This window comes from Artibeus jamaicensis, unplaced genomic scaffold (assembly GCF_021234435.1).
Source record: "Artibeus jamaicensis isolate MK-2021 breed Jamaican fruit bat unplaced genomic scaffold, CSHL_Jam_final contig_419, whole genome shotgun sequence".
Taxonomy (NCBI): Eukaryota; Metazoa; Chordata; class Mammalia; order Chiroptera; family Phyllostomidae; genus Artibeus; species Artibeus jamaicensis.
In genome coordinates this window covers 540831-556596 of record NW_026521824.1, presented here as the reverse complement: position 1 = coordinate 556596, position 15766 = coordinate 540831, and the positions used below count along the sequence as shown (strand labels likewise).

Below are 15766 nucleotides of genomic sequence, written 5' to 3'. Positions count from 1 at the left end.
TATTACTTGTGAATCTGTACAGTGTTTTCAAAGTGGTGAAGAGATTAAGAAATACAGAGGTAGCTACAGAATAGTTATGGGGGTGTAACACAGCACAGGGAATATGGTCAATAATAGTCTAATAACAGTGTGTGGTGTCAGATGGGTGGGATTTACTGGGATCACTTAGTAAGTTATGTAATGTTTACTCACTGAAGTGTACACATGAAACTAATATAATAATGTATGTTAACTGTAATTGAGATATAAAAATGATTTCATTTTATTTTATTTTTTTAAAGATATTATTTATTTATCTTCAGAGGGGAAGGGAAGGAGAGAGGAAGAGAATATCAATGTATGGTTGCATCCTGTGGGTCCCCTGCTGGGACCTGGCCTGCAACCCAGGCATGTGCCCCGACTGGGAATCGAACCGCGCGATACTCTGGTTCACAGGCCCGTGCTCAATCCACTGAGCCACACCAGCCAGGGCTAAAAAATGATTTTAAAAGAAAACGAAAAAAATCTTTCCCTTTCAGTAGCCCTTTGGAGCTCCTATTTGTTTGGTCAATGCTGCCCCATTCCTGAATCACTTAATAAAACCAATCAGATGTTCATTTGTACTCCTTGATTTTTTTGTTTATTTTTACATCATTACTCCACTGTTTCAATCACCGTGGCTTTCTAATAAGTCTTGCTAAGAGTAGCATATATTGCCCAACTTTGTTCTCCCCTTCTCCCAAGTTCACTGAACCCTAAGCAAGACCTTTCCAGTTTTCCTTCGGAAGACCAGGGCAATACTCTAACACAAGACCACGCCCTTGAGACTCCAGCGTCCTTTGAATCCTACGTGCGCCTTGAGGGCAGCGCGTACAATACGCTTGCGCAGCCTGAAGGCTGTAATTGGACAGAGCTTGGCGAAGGGGGTTACCTCATTTCCGGGGTGGAGATTGCAGCTGGATGACCAGTGGGTCCTGCAACAAGGAGGTAGGGGCTGGGTTTCCGGGGGCGTGGGGTTTGCCTAGTGCTGAGAAGCGTGGGTGTATTCCGACTCTTTCTGATTCTTGGCCAGGTGAAGGTTGCCAGGGGATACAAAGGCAGAGCGGAGGCGGTTGGCTGGGCTTCCGGTCCGCCTTCCTCTTCTCCCGTCAGGATTCCCCCAATCCTGGAGGATGTCTCGGCGCAGGCCCGCGTCCTGGAGCTGGTAGTTTGTCTTCTCGGAGCTTTGGCTTCGTTGAGCTTGGTCTGCGCCGCTGGAAATGGGTGTTTTGAGGCGGCGGGACGCCCACGTACCGACGACTGAGTGTTCTCGGCTTGTGCCTGTTCTTTCTGCACCACCTGGACCGGACCCTGGGAGTCCACCAGAGCGTGTGCAAGTGGCATGACCACGAGTCAGGCACTACTGACGGCTTGTACTGTAGCTTGGGGTTGGTGAGTTCGGATTAGCAAGGGAGATCCCATTTTTCTGAGGCAGGCCAGAGTGCCGACTCTACAGCCCTCCTGGGAATGGCTGTTGGAGATGTCTCACTGAGATTCTTGGTTGCTCTGCCGCCTTCTGGTTGTGCGATTTGGGCAAACGTCTTAAACTCTTTATCGCCTGTGTCCTCAGCTGCAACTTTCACATCCATTCATAAGGTTGTCACGCATAAATGAGGTTGCACATGGAAGGTAGTCAGCTAGGGAGGCTTCCAGATTAGCAGTTGACTGAAATTTATGTAGTCCTAACAAGGGTTGCTTTAAAGGAGGCATTATAAAAATGGATATACATACATTGTTTTGCCGAATTTTTTTTTAGGAAACAAGAATAAATAATTTATTTGGAATTTCTTTGGGTTCATATATTTCAATACAGTACCTTGACCAATGGGGTAGGTTGGGGTTCTTTTATTGTAGAAACTATAGACTCTGAAAAAACCTTTTTTGGTGTTGGGTCTTTGTTATCATCTTTTGGGGGGTTAGATTGACCTGGTAGAAACACTAGTACGGTAGTTTCTAAATACTACTGTATGGTATATGCTGTGTCATGTAGGTACGAAGGAAGTACTGTTTTAGGTCCCTTTCTACAGATGAAGAATTAAGGCTTGGAGAAGTGAAACGATGTGTCCAAAGTTGAAAATCTAAGAGGACAAAAACAAAGTTAAAGGTGGTGTATTGGTGTAGGTAGAACGCACCAGGGAGGGGGTGGGAGGTCACTCTGGGATGCTAGAGAACAACAGAATGAATGGATGGATATTTTCTCTTGGCATGGAGTTTCCTACTGGCAGAAAAGGGGAGTTGTCTTAAAGGCAAAAGCCTGTTTTATGTGCATGTTCTGGGCTAAGGTCAGCACAGCTTAGGTTTTGCAGTGAGGTTTGGAACCCTGCTTCCCTGAAGTAATGGATTCCTGATGTGCTTTGCTTTAAAAGAATGAGACACTCTACACAAGAGTATGCAAGCCATATAAATGCATGATCATCTCATGTCTAAAAAGGTTCTTAGCTTTATAAACAGATCTGTTTCAGGGTCCTTATAGATAACACATCCTGTAGCATACTTAAAATACTTGTTTTATTTGGATTTGTAACTGCATAAAAGGAGCTCTGTGCACTGATCAAGAGCATGAAATGTGCCTATCCTACATACAGTCTTTTTTGTTACTATTATTTAAAAATAATACTATTCATTCAGTGTTATGTGCAAGACACTGTACTAGCATTTGATTGGACCATTCAGTTCTCACAACAGCCCTGTAAAATAGGAACAATTATCTTCATCTATAGAGAGAAATGGACTCAGAGATAGTAAGAAATTTACCCAAAACCACAGGGTAGGAAGGGCAGAGCCAATTCCATGTCACTCTCAAACCTAGTGCTTATCTATAATTCATTCCTTCATTTAACAGATATTTATTATTACTTTTATTGGCTTTCCATTTTAATGTAACCATACACTTATTTTTTTATTTTATGATTATCAAGGACCTGCAGTGGGCCAGACTCTAAGATGTGGGGGATACAAAGATGACTGATTAACAGATATTTATTGAACACCTACCTTGTACTAGCATTGTCCTAGGTGTTGGGTATTATAATAATGGCCAAAACAGACACAGACCCTGACCTCAAGTTGCTTATAATTATAGCAGGGAAACTAGATAGTAAACGGAGAATCACAAACTATTGATTACCATTGCAGTACATGCCATGGAGGGTGGTAGAGGGTCGCACCAGAATGCATAATGGGGTCGTCTGGCAGTGGGAGGAAGTGGGAATAAACAGTGAAGGATTTCCTGAGGAAAGAAACATTGGGTTGGCCAAAAAGTCCATTTTGTTTTTTTCCGTCAACTAAAAAACACATTTTTCGTTTTCACCAATAACTACTGATTTGGATATTTTGAGTATGTGGACTGTCTCCAGCTGTTGGCTACTAGTAGGTAGAGGCTAGGGGTGCTGCTAAACAGCTTCCAATGCACAAGACAGCCTCAAAGCAAAGGAGTGATTATTTGGCCAAAATGTCACTAGTATCAAGAAACTTCATAAACCACTTTTGACATGTTTGATCAGTCACAGCACCTTCTCCATATACTGCACAAATCTTTTTTTGCATTTGAGTTGCGATTTTACCTTTCTTGAAGTGATAAAGCATAATATTCTGAAAATGTTGCTTATCTTCTTTCACCTTCAATATCAAAATGGCTGCACAAAAATTCACCAGTTTGGTAATTTTTTAGTGTATGTGCTGCTGAAGCGAGCACCAATTTGTTAATTTTTTAAACACTGTATTTCATCATATTTGTGGTTTGCAAAATGATTTAATAAATATTTTTTAGCTCCACTATTGTCCAAGCCCTAGGATACAAACATGTGTAAAGACACTCTTTCCTTATTCTGTGCATAATTTAAAGTTTTAGTTGCCATCCATGTAAGATGCTGCAGTTGTTTTAGCGACATTATTCAACATACTTGTGTAGCATCTACTGTGTGCTAGACACTATTCTAGGAATATAGAACAAACAGACATGGTCTCTGTCCTGATGAAACTTAAGCTCCTGGTTAGGTCTGGAGGACAGAGGGAGGGAGAAAGTCAGGGGGATGAAGTTGGAGAGGTAAGTGAGAGTCAGACCACACAGGTCTCATGCATGCCAAGGATTTGGGCTTATTCCAAGAATGGCGGGGAGCCACTGAAGACTTTCAGTCACAGGAGTAGCACCAGTTGATCTTTGTTTATTAAAGATCCTCTGGCTCCTCAGTAGAGGCAGAAGTTGATCAATTTGAGGGCTATTTAGGAATTACCATCAGGGGGGTTTGGTAACAGAACGTATGACGTTCTACTGTGGGGTGAGAAGGGAGAGGAAAGTGGGCTAATTCTTCCTTGTCTGGTTTGTGCATCTGAGGTAGGAAATTCTGGAGGAAGAGCATGAGTTCAATTATAAATGTCTTTGAGATAATACAAGTAGAGATGCCACGAAGGCAGTAGTATAGGAGGATCTAACCCTTAAATAACAGGAATGGGCTAAATCTCCAAAAAGCTCTCATCAGGGAGGAATATTTTGCCTGATATTGAGGCCCCCTCCCCCACCACAAAGACAGCCCAATAGAAAATGTAGAATGCTCTTCATATTTATGTAGGGGGAAAGTTAAAAATAAAATCTCCTGTCAACCTAGAAAATGGTTTTCTCCCAATGTAGAAAGAAAGAAAATAATCCTACTTTGGAATAACCATTAACCCAGAATGGAACAGCCTAATCTACTAATGAGATTACAAAAACAAAGAAGAAACCCCATCATTTATAATACATTACACCGTGTTTTGAGATTAATGGTAATGTATTCTCTTGTAAGAAGACTCCAGGGCACTAGCTGCTGTCTGTTCTCCATTATAGTTCACTCTAAATTCGTCTTTAATGTTTACTTACATTTAAAAGAGATAGTTTCTAGGCTTTTTAGAAAAAGATATCTGGCTTTTATCACTGGCTAGAGTTCGTCTGTTTAGCTTTTTAAAAGATTTGCATACTTACAAAAGGACAAAGGAAGGGATTAAAAATACTAGGTTTTGAAGTGCACTAAGAAAAAGGAGGGAGAAAAAAAGATCTCTTTCCCTTTGGCAACAGGGAAAATTCTGCTTTTAAAATTACTTACAGTGTAGGAAAATGTTGAGCTGGAAAGTGCACAGTATGGGGATTTTTTCTGGAGATGATTTTTATTTAGTTTTATTTTTTAATTTTTATTTAAAAATATATTTTATTGATTATGCCATTACAGTTGTCCTATTTCCCGCCTTCATTTTCCTCCACCCTGCATACCCCCTCCCCCACCATCTCCTCCCTTTAGTCCATGTGTCACAAATTCTTTAGATTCTGTATTTCCCATACTATTCTTGCCTTCCCCCCTATTTTTTACCTACCCTATAGGCTACTTAGTCTCTGTACCTTCTCCATCCTTCTCCTCCTGCCACTCCCCTGTTGCTAACCCTCCTTGTGATCTCCATTTCTATGGTTCCACTCCTGATCTAGCTGTCCTCTTAGTTTGCTTTTGTTTTTAGGTGTGGTTGTTAATAACTGTGAGTTTGCTGTCCTTTCACTGTTCATCTTTTTTTTTTATCTTCTTTTTCTTAGGTAAGTCCCTTTAACATTTCATATAATAAGGGCTTGGTGATGATGAACTCCTTGAACTTCACCTTATCTGAGAAGCTCTTTATCTGCCCTTCCATTCCAAATGAAAGCTTTGCTGGATAGACCAATCTTGGATGTAGCTCTTGCCTTTCATGACTTGAAATACTTCTTTTCAGCTCCTTCTTGCCCGTAAGGTCTCTTTTGAGAAATCAGCTGACAGTCTGATGGGAACTCCTTTGTAGGTGACTGTCCCCTTATCTCTTGCTGATTCTAGGATTCTCTCCTTCATTTGAATCTTGGCTAATGTAATTATGATGTGCCTTGGTGTGTTCCTCCTTGGACTCACCTTCTTAGGGACTCTCTGAGTTTCCTGGATTTCCTGGAAGTCTATTTCCTTTGCCAGATTGGGGAAGTTCTCCTTTATTATTTGTTCAAATAAGTTTTCCACTTGCTGCTCTTCCTCTTCCCCTTCTGGTACCTCTATAATTCGGATGTTGGAACGTTTAAAGATGTCCTGGAGGTTCCTTAGCCTCCCCTCATTTTTTTGAATTCTCGTTTCTTCATATTTTTTTTGTTTGGTCATTTTTTTCTTCCTCTGGTCTACTCCCTTGATTTGAGTCCCAGCTTCCTTTCTATCACTATTGGTGTCCTTGCATTTCCCTTCATTTTACTTAGTTTAGCCTTCATTTGTTCCTCTAATTTGTGACTAAAATCAACGAGTTCTGTGAGCACCCTGATCACCAGTGTTTTGAACTGTGCATCTGATAGGTTGGCTATCTCTTGGTCACTTAGAAGTATTGGCTCTGGGCCTTTGAGCTGTTCTTCTTCTTGAGCCATAATGTTTTGGTCTGTTTGTGCTTGGTAAGTATGAGGTGCGGAGCCTTAGGAGTTCACCAGGGCAAGGCAACCCAGGTCACTGAGTTGTGATGCTGTATGTGGGGGCGGGGTCAGAGAGGGGCAGTGGGGTTTGTTCTGCTCTCTCTTGGATTTTGGTCCCCTCTGCTGCTTCCCGCAAGCAAACCTGGCCCCCTGGTGCCGGCTCCCAGGTGTGTGAGCCTGTGCACCCTCTAGGACCCTGTGGGTCTCTCCAACAAACTCTCTGTGAGCCTGGGAGCCTCTCCTGGCACCTCAACCTCCGAAAGTTTTTCCAGTTGGTGCTTTTAGGCTTTAATTCCCGTTACTGGGGCTCTAGCCTGCACGGTCTGTCTCACTGCTTGCTCCTTTGCCTGGTTTATCTGCGCACAAATGTGTGACCCCGGTCAGCTAGCCGCCCTGTGCCCCCACTTGGTCTGCCTGTATCCACCCCATGCCTTGGATCTGCCAAACCCCCCCTGTGCTCCTGGGTGGGTCCAGCAGCTTTGTTCTGCCTGACCCCGCTCTCACAGCTGCTGACTCTGCCCCTCTTACTGGTCTGGATGAATGGTTCATTGTTGTCGCATTTCCATACAGTTCAATTTTCTGTGTTTTGGTTGCTAACAAAACACAGAAACACTTTGTTGGTTACTAAAACTTTGTTGTCTTTAAACATGGTTGTGCGAGGAGGTACAGTGTTTCCACTGAGGCCAGAAGTCTCTGGAGATTATTTTTTAATGCGTTCTTTAAAGTCTCTGGAGATTATTTTTTAATGCGTTCTTTGTACTTGTGCATGGTTAGGATGCCCTCAAGTGGTCATATCTGGCCCATAATTTCTTGTTGATTGACTTGAAGAAAAATGTTATCAGTGGTTCCAGATCCTGTTGGGTTCCAGCCAGAACTCTTGTCTCTGGTAGTCAGTGCTTTGAGGACTTGTCTTATTGTCTTTCATGTCACTGATGCCATTTCTCACACCCACTCAGTTGTACACATGGGAGCCCTTTCTGTGACTGGCAATGGTCTGATTTTAATGAGGAAATGAAGTCTCCATTAATCTATCCTGGAAGGCTATAAGCATGCGGAAAGAAACTGAGATTGGCATGTAAATTTGCCTTGGAAACTACTTGCCACCACCAGTGTAAGAAGTTCACCCAGTTCCTTTAAATTCTATCTGAGCTGTCCTTCCCATCTTAAATTCATACTAACCTGAGACTTGGCCACTAAAATGCTCATTGGAGGGAGAGGTATGCTGATGGCAGCTGAATTACTTGAACATTGCTAACCAATGGTTTGCGCTTACTTGCTGTAGTTCATTCTTATTTTGTTAAGTAAGCACATGGTTGTACTAGGAACACTAAGTTTTGAAGTGAAATGTAAATTTTTTCAGGTTTATGTGAGTAGGACTTAGCAGTTAAATTGGAAATTGTATTAGTAAGCTAGTATTATTTCAAAATTCTCTGCATTATAATTCAGAGTGATTTAAAATATTAGCTAAAGTAAGTGAAGAAAATTACACCAAGTTCCTGTTAAGCAATTAGTTTGTTTACGTTCAGTTATCCCATAAAAGCCTTTGAACTCTATTCAGGTGATAAGAACTGAGTTTAGGAATCTGTTCACCTCCAGACAGTATCAGGCCCTTCCTGTTTAAGCTGCAGCTAAGCATTAGTTTGTTGGGGTTTTTTTGTTTGTTTACATTATCCCCTGTTGATGCACATAAGAGTTAAGAATGTGGGCTTTATTTAGAGTCTGAATACTTGGTTCAAATCTGTTTTGCCATTTGCTTGCTATGTGACTTAGGCGCTTTTATTATTTAGCAAATGGAAATAACTATCATACTTGCCTCATAGGATTGCTGTGAGGATGAAATGAGATCATGGGTATGACATTTGTAGCCCAGTGTCTTGGCACATTGCAAACACTAAAAAAGCCAATTGTCGTTATTAATATTTTTTCTACAATAGCCATAAATGGTAACAGGCTAAAAATAACCTTCCCTTTAGTTTGTTTAGTAATCTGTGTACTAATATTGTTTTAATTAATTGTCATGTATGTTAGAAAGAGTTACAAAAGAGACAAAAGATTAATTATATTGGAAATAAAAATGTAATTCTGGTTTGAGGAGTTAGTATTTATAGTACTTTGTACTGCATTCAGAGGAATGAAGGAGTGTGACATTAGGCTTCATAGCACTCTATAACATATAAAAAGCATCTGAAAGCAGCACACTCCTTCTTTTCCTGTCATTTTCCAGGTTTTTACAGAGGGCGACCATATTCTCTCATCTTAACCTGGAGATTTACAAACTATGACAGTAAAATAGTCTTACATACCTATGTGTGTACCTTCCAAGAGCTCAATTCAGCATCTTGCACAAAAGAGCTGTAGTTTTTGCTGACTGTTGACTCTTTGAAATAGCAATTGGACCCTGAAGTCCCAGCACCTGAGTCCTTGAGATAAGCATTCTGTGAGGGAGCCTGAGGTGTTCAAGGTGGTTGGTTTGCTGATTTCTTAATATGCTGTTCGTTTGTTCATCTTTCATTTGGCAACATTTATTGAACATCCATCCACTTTGTGCCTAGCACATTAGGCCACCAAAGAGAGACCACATGTTGACTGATCAAGTACAGTAGAGTTTTCTACAAGTTCTGGCAGGAGGTACTGGACAATTCTGGGCTTCCTCCTCGATCTTATGGAAGAATATTGCACTGTGTAGAAGCATCCCAATTAATGAAAATAGGAATACAAAAGAGGTCACTTCATTGTTCATTGGTAGATAAGGAGAGGTAAGGAAATTTAAACTAATTAATTCAGCTTTCCATTAGTGCTAGGCACAGCAAGAAGATTGACTTATGCCTTTTCTCTGTTCCTTCTCTTTACTCTTTCTGACATTACCTACCATCTTTCCAGATAGATAACCTAGCAATTGTAGTGACAATTTCTGTCATTTATATGGGCCATATTGAAAGCTTGACAGCCCTGATCAGTGTAGCTCAGTGAGTTGGGCATCGTCCCACAAAGCAAAAAGTCTCCAGTTTGATTCCCAGTCAGGGCACATGCCTGGGTTGCAGGCCTGGTCCCCATTGGGGTGCATGTGGAAGGCAGCTGGTTGATGTTTCTATCTCTTTCTCCTGCCCTTCCCCTCTCCTAAAAATAAATAAGTAAAATCTTTGTTTTAAAAATGAAAGCTTCTTAACATACATATACTTATATAATTCTTCCTGCAACTGTGTAACGCAGATGTTAGACATACTCTGCAGGTGAGGAAACTGGTTGAAATATTAAGTCCAAAGACACTCAGCCTGATTACTGGTATGCAAACCAAGGTCAGCCTGGTTCCAAAGTCAGTATACTATATCAGTAAACAATGGAAATTATTATTCACACCTCTCATTTATATTTCAATAGAAAGATGGTAGCTGGCAACTTGATCTTATTGAAAAAGCAAGATAGACTTAAGTTTAAAGAGATACTACTTAGTTGGGTGAAAAAAACACTGAATAGTAAGAAACAAAATTTTGTTCTGTACTGTGTCAGAAGGAAGCTGTGGCTGGACAACTATCAACTGACGTGAGGCCAAGGGAACTGGATAAAGGGAGGAAAAATGAATTTATACAAGAAGAAAGTTTTGCAATCATTAGCATCTCCCTCCCCAACTTTTCTTCCTCTCGATATTTTTAATTTAATTTTGCACAGATAATATCTTACAAGGCATCTTGTAAAAAACCCTAAATGATATGCAGTATTTGATAAGTAAGACATTCAGACAGGAAAATTGTGACACATTTTACTCTGATTAGGTTTGTGTTATTGTCAGAATATTAATTTCTAGCAGTAGGAAAAATTTTATTAGACCTTGGGACAAGGGAGAAGACTTTGGTATGGCAGAGTGAGGAGATTGGCAAATCTCAAAAAACCCAACTATAAAACAGGACAAAATTGTCAAAAGTAACCATACTAGAGGCCTGGAAGTCGACCAAACACATACAACAAATGGGGAAGCATTTATTCAAGAAAAAACTGCTGATCAGCCCTGGCTGGTGTGGCTTGGTGGGTGGACTGAGTGCTGCCCCGTGAAACGAAGGGTTGCCGGCTTGATTTCCAGTCAACCTGGATTCACCAACTTGGGTTGTGGGCCAGGGCCCCCAGTAGGGGATATGTGAGAGGCAACCACACATTGATTTTTCTCTCCCTTTCTTTCTCCCTCCTTTTCCCTGTGTCTAAAAATAAATAAATAAAATCTTAAAAACAAAACAAAACACTGATCAGTAATTAGGTAAGACCAGTGAGAATCTTAGTATTCCTGTCCGAGCTGCTTTCATCCCATCACCTCAGCTCATCAATCGTGCAGCACTTTGATCAAAGCAGGGCAGGCGGTGGAGGCTAGCAATCTCACTGTTAGGGAGGCCAACTACTTGGAATGGAGAGAAAACAAAACAAAACCTCATGCCCAGCAGCAGTTTTGTCAGTAAGGGTAGCAATGTTGATTGCAAGTGAGTGGTGAAGGCTTGTGGCTTTGCTAATCTGAGGATGTGTCCCTAACTGCAAGCATTTGCACCGGTGGACTAGCTAGGAATTTAACAGATCCTGTAGTGCTGCCCCGTGAAACGAAGGGTTGCACCGGTGGACTAACTAGGAATTTATCCAGCCTATACAGGCTTGATAAACTCCCACACATCCTGGATGACTGGGGGGAAGAAAGTAATAATGATCAGAGTGGAAATAAGTGAAAAAGAGTCTAAGACAACAACACAAAAGATTGATGACACTTAAAAGCAACAAGAAGAAGTTACTCATTACCAACAGGGAAATAATGTTATGATTAATAGCTAACTTTTCACAAACAGTGCCATCAGGACTTTCAGGTCCTGTTGGGCATGTGAGGAGTGTAGAAGTTGTCCTTTCATCCTAACAACAAGTAAAAAGCTGAACAAATGGAAAAATCAACCACCTTGTTTTAGATCCATCAGTTAGGTCACCAGCACAACTGCTACCCATCCCCCTACTCCCCTCCTGCACCATTAGAATGACAGGCAGGTGCACGGAATCACAATTTACTAGAGTAGAAAACTTGACAAATTGCCGGAGGCTCAGTGTAGACAGTCTGAGAGTTAAGAATGTCAGAGGAAGCAGTCAAAGGGGGAGGGGGGGAGCACACCCTTGTGAGTTTTACCTCCAGGAGCTCTACCAGGCCTCACAGTGAATGCTGGAGAAAAAGCCCCTTGTGCTCGGGAGGTGGTGGAAAGTAACAGTTTTGAAATATGTCAGAGCATCCTGTTCCTGTTCTGAACGAGGCCTCCCCTCAGGAGAAACTATTTTCTGAGAGCCTAGCCCGCCTAGGGACAGGGAAACACCAAAGTTCACTTCCTTCAAGGGAAAGCTGGAGTAGCTATGTTAATTTCAGACAACAGATTTAAGAGTAAGGAAAGTGATCAGGAATAAAGAGGGATATTATATAATGTCATATAATGGTGTCATGTATGTTAGAAAGTTACGAAGCATGCAAAAGTTTAATTGGAAATAAAATGTACTTCTGGTTTGAGGAGTTAGTATTTATAGTACTTTGTACTGCATTCAAAGGAAGGAAGGATTGTGACATTAGCTCTCATAGCACTCTGTAACATGTATTCCAGAGACATAACATTTCTTAATGTGTATGCACCAAACAACAGTGTCAAGATACGTGAGGCAAAAACTGGTAGAAGTACAAAGAGAAGTAGATGAATCTACTATTATGAGATCTAGCAGGCAGAAAATCAGGGAGGACAAAGAGGAAAACAGATTATTATATGGAGGGGCATAGGTGACAGTCTGACAGGAGAGTCACAACTGGATGGTCTAGGAGATGGCCGAGAGGAAGGAGGAGAGAAGAGTAGTGAGGAGCAAAGATTATCCCACTGCTCCCTTGAGCCTGTATATGAGGGTTGTGGGAGGGGGAGTGGCACCAATGCCTAGGCTTGCAGTGAAATCCTTGTGCTCAGGAGGAGCCAGACACTGTTGGAGCAAGAAGGTGAAGCAACCATTCAGAGTAGAAATTGAAGATGCAGGGAACTTTGCTGATGACAGACCAAGAGGACCACAGGGTTTCAGAATATGGGGAAGGGTGGGAGATGGGGTCAGGACAGGGAGTGCACAAAATAATTTGGGATTTGAGAGCCAGGAGCTGCCTCAGGAGGTCTGAACTTCCCATGGTGACTGACCATAAGGGGCATGATGAGATTGGTCCTAGTCGTTTCCAGGCAGGTTGGGCACTGGGAGGGGATGGGGTTGGGAGGCCTTGCTGTGAACTTCCGCTGGACTCCTGCTGACAGAGGCTGGAGGGAAAGTGGTTCCTCATGACCCTGTGGATGGAGGATCACCACCACGGCGGCTCATTCTTGGTAGACAACTAGAGAGATCCTCAAAGGTTTCAAACTTTAGTCCCCATTAAAATCTTCAGGGAGTCAAGATTCCCAGGTCTCACCTTTTGTGGTATTATCAGTTTCAAAGGTCTGCACTGGGTGAGGCCCTTAATTTTCTTTTTAAGGTTTTATACATTTATTCATTATTTATTAGAGAGGGGAAGGGAGGGATAAAGAGGGAGAGAAACAATGTGCGAGAGAAACATTGGTTGCCTTTCGACACCCCAATCAAGGACCTTGCCCACAACCCAGGCATTTGTCCTGACCAGGAATCAAACCAGCAAACCCTAACTTTACTGAATGATGCCCAACCAATGGAGCCACATCAGTCAGAGCTTGATTTATGTTTTAACAGGTACTTCTCATGCAGGTAGTGATTGGACTACAAAGAGTAACATAGCTCTGAACCAGTATGTTTATAAAATATATCAGGAAGCGAGGCCTGAAAGAGTCTGGTCACTTACTCTGCAGTCAGTCATCTGGTCTCAGGTGCCATGAAGGGCCCAGATCAAGTTCCCCTCCCCACGCCAGGCTGCCCTAATGTAGATGCCATTATAAGTTGACATTGGTCAGTTTGTTTCTCTTGGTGTTCTATTTGTATTTATTAGCTAATTTTATCTTACAAGGTTGATATTTCTAGTGCAGCTAATTATTATTCACTTTTCTAACCTCACTTTAGCAAAGTTGAACATGAAGGAGAAATTACAGAAATACTCAAAGATGCACAAAAGTAAATACGACAGCAAACCCTCTTTTACCCATTACCCAACATCACCAACCATTAGCATTTTGCCATACTTAAATCTTTCATTTCCTGACTTGTAAGTTTGATTTTAAAATTTGCTTTAATGTCATTCTGTGGCTAAGCTTACTAATGCGTACATGATTGGAAGAAAAGCATTTACACATATCTGTCTATATATATATATATTTTTTTTTAAAGATTTTATTTATTTATCTTTAGAGGGGAAGGGAAGGAGAGAGGGAGAGAAACATCAATGTATGGTTGCCTTTCATGCATCCCCTGCTGGGAACTGGCCTGCAGGGAACCGGCCTGCAACCCTGGTGGGTGCCCTGACTGGGAATCGAACCGCGATTGTCTGGTTCGCAGGCCCGTGCTCAATCCACTGAGCTACACCAGCCAGGGCTCACATATCTATATTTTTTATATGCTAGTATAATTACAGTTTAAAAGATAGCCCTTACACAGTAAATATTGTGAGTGCATAAAAGATATTTTCAGTTTAAGGAATTTTTTCTTTTAATGTAGACTGAAATTTGGCAAATCTTTTTTAACTGAAAGGCTCTGAGAGAGAAATGGAGGAGTATTATGTAGGAGGGAAAGTTGGAAATCTGCTAACATTGGACGAAATGAATAGACTGATCAAGTAGTTACTGTGGGTCTGTCCTGAGAAAGTATAATTAAGTCCTCAGGGAGCTATTTGCTAGGACACTGGGAAAATAAAGTGATAGGGCACTAAGTAGGCTATTTTTAAATGAAAGCTTAGAGGTTGGCAGTGGAAAAACCCTGTCAAGATTTTAGGGTTTATTTTTCCTTTAATCCTTCCAGTATATGAAATACCTTCCCATGGGTTCTCTTACATGAATGTCAGTGCACTGCAGGGTCTAAGTAGAGGCATTATGAAAACTTCCAGAGAAAGACCATTTCCTAGTTAAATTTAAAACTAGGGTTTTTAGGTCTAAATATTCAGGGTTATCTATCATCCCAAATAAATTACATTAAGGCAGAATGTCTAAGTGAGAGACAGTGGATAGAGGCAGGTTAATAATTTATAATTGAAATTCATGAGGAAACCAACAATTCATTAGAATTCAAAATTATCAATTATGAAATTAGATAGCATTTAATATTTAATCCTCTGTGAATGACATACTTAATTTTTTTCTTTGTGATAAAATATGCATAACGTAAAATTTACCATCTTAACTATTTTTAAGTAGACAGTTTATAGTGGTAGTAAATACATTCATAATGTGTTGTTATTATCACTGCCTGTCTACAGAACTCTTCATCCTTTAAAACTTAAACTCTGTGCCCATTAAAAAATAACGCTTCATTCTCCCTACCCCTCAGTTCAGTGCCTGGCAACCCCATTCTACTTTTTATCTCTATGGATTTGACTACATGTGTCATAGAAGTGAGTTCCTACAGTATTAGATCTTTCATGGCTGGCTTATTTTCCTTAGCATGTATTCAGTGTTCATGCTGGAGCATACTGCAGAATTTCCTTCTTTTTTAAGGCCAAATAATATTTCATTGTATGTATATACTGTATTTTGCTTATTCATTCATTGGTCGATGGACATTTGGTTTCCTTCTAAATTTTAACAATTGTGAATAATGCTGCTATGAATGTGAGTGTACAGGTAACTCTTTAAGACCCTGCTTTCAGTGATTTGAGTCTGTATACCCAGTAGTGGAATTGCTAGATCATGTGGTAATTCTGTTTTAAATTTTTGGATGACTCTCTGTGTTGTTTTTCACAGTGGCTGTGCCTTGTTACATTCCCAACAACAGCGCACAAGAGTTCCAGTTATTGTATATCCTAATGGGTATGAGGAAGTATCTCATAGTTTTCATTTGCATTTTACTGATGACTAAGTGATCCTGATCATCTTTTCATACACTTACTGGCCATTTGTATGTCTTCTTTAGAAAAATGTCTATTCAAGTTTGTGTTCATTTTGGAACCAGGTTGCTTTTTGTGTTTTTGAGTTTTAGGAGTTCTGTGTATATTCTGGATATTAATCTCTTACAGATAAGTGATTTGCAAGTATTCCTCCTATTATGGGTTGCCTTTTCTGTGGATAGTTATTTTAATGTACTTGATTTTTAAATTTTTGTGAAGTCCAGTTTGTCTTTTTTTGTTGTTGTTGTTCCCTGCGCCTTTGGAATCATAGCCAAGAAATCATGACCAAATCCAAT

At 40.8% G+C, this 15766-nt stretch overlaps 1 protein-coding gene across 5 annotated transcripts in view; it reads left to right on the top strand.

Annotated features, from left to right (window-relative positions):
• Nucleotides 1-913: 913 nt before the first annotated feature.
• Nucleotides 914-15766, top strand: part of DHRS7B (dehydrogenase/reductase 7B) — a 71612-nt gene continuing 56759 nt past the window's right edge. The window contains exon 1 of one of the 5 annotated variants that reach the window (XM_037163202.2): nt 914-966. Coding sequence is in view for 3 of the 5 variants with exons in the window: in XM_037163203.2 (XP_037019098.2) it covers nt 1361-1410 (50 nt within the window). In the remaining 2 variants the exon portion in view is untranslated. Of the gene's footprint in view, nt 967-998; nt 1411-15766 lie in introns of those variants that run through there. The other 4 variants (XM_037163203.2, XM_037163201.2, XM_037163200.2 and 1 more) reach the window with 4 other exon arrangements.